Source organism: Manis pentadactyla, chromosome 9 (genome assembly GCF_030020395.1).
Source record: "Manis pentadactyla isolate mManPen7 chromosome 9, mManPen7.hap1, whole genome shotgun sequence".
Taxonomy (NCBI): domain Eukaryota; kingdom Metazoa; phylum Chordata; class Mammalia; order Pholidota; family Manidae; genus Manis; species Manis pentadactyla.
Genome location: NC_080027.1, coordinates 14,164,282 through 14,171,056, shown reverse-complemented (window position 1 = coordinate 14,171,056; position 6,775 = coordinate 14,164,282). Strand labels below are relative to the sequence as shown.

The following is a 6,775-nucleotide window of genomic DNA, read 5'->3' as shown; positions in this document are numbered from 1 at the left end:
GCGCGGCGGAGGGGGGATTTGTGAATAGAGAGAAGATTTAAGAGAATGAATGGGGGGAGGAGTGAAGAGTACCGCCTAGGCTCATGGCTTCTGTGATTGGGTGGTCTTCGATGTCACTCATGAGGAAAGGCTGCTTTGAGGGCGGTGAGTAACCGAAAAGAGCTCCCCTCCGTGCCCCGCCTGTCGGGGGTAGGATGGCGTGAGTTGGTTGTTTCGAGGAAAGCGCCAAAAATTGACAAGGCGTGTGGTGCCTCCTTGCGTCATTTCCGAGGGACTTCCGGGCCGCCTTTTCCAGACCGCACCAGTTCCGGAACTTCCGGCCGGGGCCGCCATTTTGACTTCCCGACCTTGGGCTCCTGTTTTGCAGTCGGGTTCCTGTGGTCATGTCAGTGCTGACGCCGCTGCTGCTGAGGGGCCTGACTGGCCCTGCCCGGCGGCTGCCGGTGCCGCGTGCCCAGATCCATTCCAAGCCGCCGCGGGAGCAGCTCGGGACCATGGTGAGCGGGAGGGGAAGGGTGCGTGAGAAAAAAAATCCACCCCCTATCTCGTAGTTGAGAGAACTGAAATCTAGGAGCAGTGCATTGACTTGTCAAAAGTCACACTTACGGGGGCAAAGAAGGAATTTGAACTCGAGGGAGACGCCGCGGGCCAGCCCGGGGTCCCGCTGTGGGCTCGCGGCCTGCGGCGCCCGGGGAAGCGGCCGCGCAGGTCTGGGCGCCAACAAGGGGACGTTGCCCGGGCGACATCGCTGCCCAGTCAGACCCAGGATCTCGGGTCAGGCCCTGTCAGTCCCGCCTTGTCGCCTGTTCGCCGTGCAGCTTCGAACCCTTAGCCCTCTTTGAGCCTGTTTACTCGTTGGCTCACCGAGGCGCCTGACGAGTGTCAGCGACGATAATCGTTGTTCCCGCTATTGATTATTAGGGAAGGGGGGGTTAGGAGGATCCCAGTAGGTCTTTGTAGTTCTTGGAATTACAGAAATGTGGCAGACTTTAACCTATGACTTTAACCAATTTGGCGTTTTTATGCATTTTCTCAGTGGCGAGTGTTCAGAATCCAGGTTAGTGGACCTCCAGTTTGGGGCAGCGCCGGGAGAGCGCTGCGATTGAGGAAATAATAGTGATAATAATTGCAACTGGCATCTGCTGGGTGCCTGCTGGGTGCCAGACACTGTGCTAAGACTGCTGTGCTGGTCATTCAGTCCTCCCAGAGACCCCGAGAAGAAGGGGCCTTTATCACCGTTTACTGAGTGAGGGAACTGAAATTTAGGAGCAGTGTATTGATATGTCAAAAGTTACACCTTCAGTGGCAAAAAAGGAATTTGAACACAAGTTTGAATCCAAGTTGTGCTTTGATCTAGATTGCTTTGATCTAAGTCCTGCATGCCTAGCCCCAAAGGCTGAATAGCAGTCCTGGACAGGAGATGGGAAGGCTTGTAAGGCAATGAGGAGGAGCTGTATTTCTAGTTAGTGGTCTCTGCAAGGTTCCTGCTTCCCAGCAGACTAGCCTTTAAACAGGTTTACGTCCTTGTTTCTGTCCCTTCATTTTATCAAAGTGGGGCGGATTTCTGCACAGATCCTAACCCAGGCTAGTCCTTGCCCTCATATCTGATGCTTTACCTCAAGGCCTAGGGTGGCGGGCCTTGGATCTGCTGTGTACGTCCCTCCCCGGAGCCTGAATCTTCACTCCCTGAGGGTGGCTTTCTGCTGCCTGGAAAGATGGCTGGATACCGGAACCTGGGGGAATCCTTACTCTGGGCGTTCCTTCTTTCTTGTGCTCTGTGTAGGATGTCGCCATTGGGCTCACCTCCTGCTTCCTGTGTTTCCTCCTGCCATCGGGCTGGGTCCTGTCACACCTGGAGAGCTACAAGAAGCGGGAGTGAAGGGGGCTGTCCTCCCCCTCCCCCTGTGACCTGACCACCCCTGGCCTGTCCTGATCATGTCTGCTGCATTCCTGGCCGGCCTCCCCTGGATCATGTCCTTCAGTTACAGTGACCTCTTCTGCAATCATGACCTCTCAACCTCTCCATGGTGACATCCTGGGACCACATATATTTGTTTATAAAGCCCTGCTCAGTAGAGCCCCACCTTGCAACAATAAAGTCTATTTAAACCTTGCTTCAGAAACTCATCGTGCCTTTGGCCTGGGCTCCTGCCTCCATACTTGAGCTGAGGATGGTGTTGGACGGGGGTGTGGGGAGGGCCTGGCTGCCGGCATGTCCCAGCTGGCTGCCCGCCCTGTGGTAGGTTGTGAGGGTTCTCCTTGTTGCCTGGAAGTGGTGCTTCCTTTGCATGCTTTCCTGTGTTTAAATATTTTCTGGCTTCTTAGGAAAACAAATCCTGTTGTCACTGGGCAGCTTTTCGTGATCATCCCCTCCAGCTCTGTTGGCTGTGCCAAGCTCAAAGTCGTGTGTGTGTCTGCGATTCTCCCCCATTGAGGCCAGCTTTGCAGCTGGAAGTCCTTTTTCTATAGGGCCAGCCTTCCCTGTCCTCCTCGTTGGTGCTCCAACAATTTCCCAGGTGCTTGTTCCTCTTCCTAGTTGGAGGGTGGAGCACTTTACAGGATCTTGCTTTTTTATGTCAACCTCGGGCCCTTTTCCCATTAGCACTGTATCAGTAAATGCTTATGGACTGGCTTCCTTGTCCCTTTCTGCTTCCCTGTCGCCTCCCCTTCTAGGCTTGGGGAATTTGCCACTCCATCCCCAGGGCCCTTCCTCAGTGATTCTCCCTGGGGGCTGAGGGTGCCTCCTTATCTCAGAGGATGCATGCTTCATACTGAGCTGGAATTCTGACTGCCAGGGTCTGGAAGGAATGCTCAGGCCTGCTGGCCTCCCACCTGGAGGAGGACAAAGCTTTAGTTCTCCTTTGTGTCTTTGCTGGGATGATGTGGGTATTTTTTGAAGAGACACAGGTTCAGTGTCTTCTGTGGATCTGAGGCTGCCAGGACACCTGGGGCAGGGATGGTGGGTAAAGATGCCAGGTGAGAGCTGAGGGGTTCTAGGGAGTGGTTGGTGTTAGGCGCTGGGTGCCAGCCACTCCTCTGCAGGGCTCTTGTTTTCTGACTTAGGCGCTGAAGGTGGGCTCTGCTCTCCCTTTGTCTAGTCTTTCCTGGCCATTCAGTGTGGTGCCCAGTGATGCCAGTGGGACCCAGTGCCTTGATTCTGTGGCAAATTCTCCTGCCAATGGCTGCTTCCCTGAAGGGTAGGGAATTGGATGCCAGCCTCCTAAAAGGCTTGTTTACTTTTAAAAAAACCAGCCTTTGGGCGTGAAGGGACAGCGCCTAGAAAGCTGGAAGGTGTACACAGGTTGGGGTATTGGCCAGTGGAGTGGGAGAGCCCATGTCGATCTGAAAGGCTGACCTGAGCCAGGCTCGGGTGCTGAATGAGGGGCACCCACCTGTCACCTGCAGGTACCTCAATACCTCCCTTGTTTTTGGGGAAAGGGCTTCAGGGCTCCCAAACAATGGGGTTATTCCATCCTTTGCCTCACTGGGAAGCTTTCCTATTCATTGTTCCTGAGCAGAGGACTCAGAGCTGCTTGGCTCTTGGTTGGCTCAGGGTTGCTCTGGGTATAGATAAGGCCATGGGCTGCACACAGTAAGAATAACAATAGGAGAGGAGAGTGGCCTGGTCTTGAGTTTTAATGGTAACCCCCCTACCCTGCTAAGGGTTTTGTTTTAATTGGGTGTCCCCTATTTTTGTGCCCCAGAACCCTAGAGGACATGATGGTCCCCTGACCCAGGAGGACTATTCCAGCCCAGAGCTGTGCATCTAAAGCCACCCTCATGTTGATGGGAAAGCCTGCAGTTATAGGCAAGTCCTACAGGACTTGGTTTGAGGAAACCCTTAGCAAGCCTGACAGCTCCTCCATCCACTGATCTCTCACAGCCTGCTGGGTCCCACAGCACAAGTGGCACTCAGGGTCATACACTTGGGGGTGAGTGAGAGTTTAGGGTGCAAGTGACCTGTCATGCTTGACCCCCCATTTTCCCCTGGGTCTTCAGTGTGGCCACTGATAATCCTTCAGTGTCCTTTTCTCACCGCTAATCAGATCAGAGGCCCTGGGGCCATTCCCTGTAGAGAAAACAAGGCTCCCTGCACTCCAACACAGCATTTTGTAGGCTGGTGTCTGAGGGGGTCTGTCAGATCCTGCATCTGGGGAGGGGGTGTCTGCTCCAGAGTGAGCAGTGGGTGGGGGAGGCCGCAGTCATGGCAGATGCTGTAAAATCAGGAACAGTGGACTGCAATCCAGGAGGCCTCAGGCCGAGAGCTGCAGGGAACTGAATTCTGCCAACAACCTGCATGAGCAGGAAGCAGGTTCTCCCTCAGAGCCTCCTTCAGGGAACAAAGCCTGCAGATACCTGGATTTTAGTCAGGTACCTGGATTAAGCCCATACCAGACCTCTGACCTCTCAAACTGTTAAGATTATACATTTGTGTTTTAAGCCACTAGGTTTGTGGTGATTTGTTACATTAGCACTAAGAAAACAAATGTATCATTCCCCTGGTGCTGGGAGGCTCTCATGGGAGGGGCTGGCACCAGTGATCCACCCAGACTTGAGGTGAACTAGAACGTGAGACATTTCCAGGACTGCCGCACTGGGGAGTGAGGGTGGGGCCCGTGGGGTTGAGGGGTTTCTCCCTCTGCCTCCTCTGCTGCTCCTCTGCTTGCATTCTGCCTTAGGTGGCCTGAATCCTAGAGGCAAGTATCAACCCAGCCAGCAGCTCTGAAGTGCAGCTCCTACTCAGCTTCATCAGCCTGGCCTCGCTCTATCCAACGCTTGACCGTGATTTTGGGGCTGGCTGCCTGCTGCAGCAGTTCCAGAGGTTCACTTGGGGGCTGGGTGTGCCCCTACTCTTCCCATCTGGGCAGCTGCCTGACTCCCAAGCCTGCCTTGGAAAGGACTGCTGCCCTTATCTTTGGTTCACCTTCGAGGCTTTCTCCTGGCCATCACCTCTGTGAGGACTGTGGCTGTCCCAGGCTCTGTGCTATGTCCTTGTTGCCTGGCCCCCTTCCCTGAGAAGTGGAAGTGGTTGGGTAGGCCTGGAAGCCATGTGCCTCCACTGAACCTCAGTGCTATTCTCTAAGCTCTTCCTTGGCAACTGAGCTTTGACCATCCCTGGGCCCTGGTGTGGGGGCTTCTCTTCCTCTGCTTGACAGAATGCTATGGACATGGAGTTGGAGTCTGGACACGCTCCAGGCCAGCAGGGCTGTGAGGAGGCATCTGTGTTGTTAGTACTGTGGAAGATAAAGTCCTGGGCTGCTGCCTGTCACCTTAGCAACTGTATCCCACAGCAGCGAACCCAGTGCTACCTGTTTCATGACAGGCCTCAGCAGCCAATGCCAGCAGCACTGGACCTTTTCTGTGTTGGCAAATTGGGAGGTAGAGATAAATGTCTGGAGCTATGCTGATGCCTCCTGGCAAATGTGCAGCTGGGTTTTAGATGCAGGAGACTCAAAATCCTAAAATGGTAGAAGTAACAGGAGAGATGGAATGAGGGTTAAGAGCTATTAACCTTCTGGCCACTTCCTTCCCATCCTGCCTGACAAGAGGGGAAGCAGAGGGCTGGGCAGGAGGTAGGAGAGAGGACCCGCATTTACTGGCTCTTTGTGGTCTGAGGGTATGGGTCTGTTCTTCAAGCCCCGCACCGTTGGAGGTAGGTTTTTACTTGGTGTTGGCTGCCTGGCTGTCGTCCAACACTGGGCCACAACTGGGATTCCTTCTTGCTCTCCATACAGCTGTGTTCCCTGTCCTGACCATTAGTCCCAACCCCAGCTCCCCCTATCCCCCTCCCCCACTCCATCATCGAAGTAGGGACGTAGGGGTGGTTTCTTACAGCTACTTTCAAAAGTTTGAAAAGCCAAATAGAAATCATGTTTTTGTCATCAGCTGTCTTAGCTCATTTAGTAATTCCAGCTCTCTTCTAGTGACTGAAGATCTGATTGACAGTTACAGATTTCATTGTTAAAATTAGGAAAAGGAATGAATAGTTTGTAGGCATGGGGTCCGCATTGTGTGGACCCTTTGCTTGCCTGAACTTGGAAGCAACCCCAGTGTTCAATGACCCAGTAAGTAATTTGCACTGTTGCTGGGACAGATTTGGCTTTGTGGCACTTGTTGAGAAGGCCCTGCAGGCTTTGCTCACTGGGTGGTGAGCCCAGACACAACTGCACCTGCTCTGGACACGGACATAGCTCATGAAAACCTGTCACAGTCCACTCCTGTGCTGTCATGAACTGAGGAATCTGTCTGATTGGGAATCGGGCACAGCTTCTCTTAAGTGCTCAAAGCTCACTGTCATGACATGAGAAAGGTCCCCAATTCCAAACTGGGAGCCAGAGTCCCAGACTGTAACCTCTCTAAATAACATCTTGAGCATCAAGGCCTTGGCACTTTTAAAACATTTTGTTTTTTTGATAATTCACAGGCAATTTTACTGATTACATAGAAAGATCTCTACCCAGTTTCCCCCACTGGTAATATCTTGCATCTTGCAAAACTTCAGTACAGCATAAATCAGGACATTCGTATACAGTCAAGATGTAGAACGTTTCCATCTCCAGAAGGATCCCTCCGGTGTCCTTTTCACAGTCACACCCACTTCCTTTCCCTCCAGCCCCCGCCCCCTCCCTAAACCCTGACAAACCACTAATCTGTTTTCCATTTTTATCAACTCCTTTCTTTTAAAAAGACCTCGTTTTCCCATAACCAGTAGAGCACGGAGTCCAAAGTTAGATCCTAAGACTGGCCTTGGTCCCAAGGGGCACGTTTTCCCTGT

At 53.0% G+C, this 6,775-nt stretch overlaps 1 protein-coding gene across 1 annotated transcript; it reads left to right on the top strand.

Annotated features, from left to right (window-relative positions):
- The first annotated feature begins 308 nt into the window (after positions 1-308).
- LOC118932898 (cytochrome c oxidase subunit 8A, mitochondrial) lies at positions 309-2,114 on the top strand. Its single transcript, XM_036926752.1, has 2 exons — positions 309-497; positions 1,784-2,114. Exons 1-2 carry the CDS (start codon positions 384-386, stop codon positions 1,877-1,879), a joined length of 210 nt encoding a protein of 69 aa, XP_036782647.1. The 5' UTR covers positions 309-383; the 3' UTR covers positions 1,880-2,114.
- Positions 2,115-6,775: the final 4,661 nt, after the last annotated feature.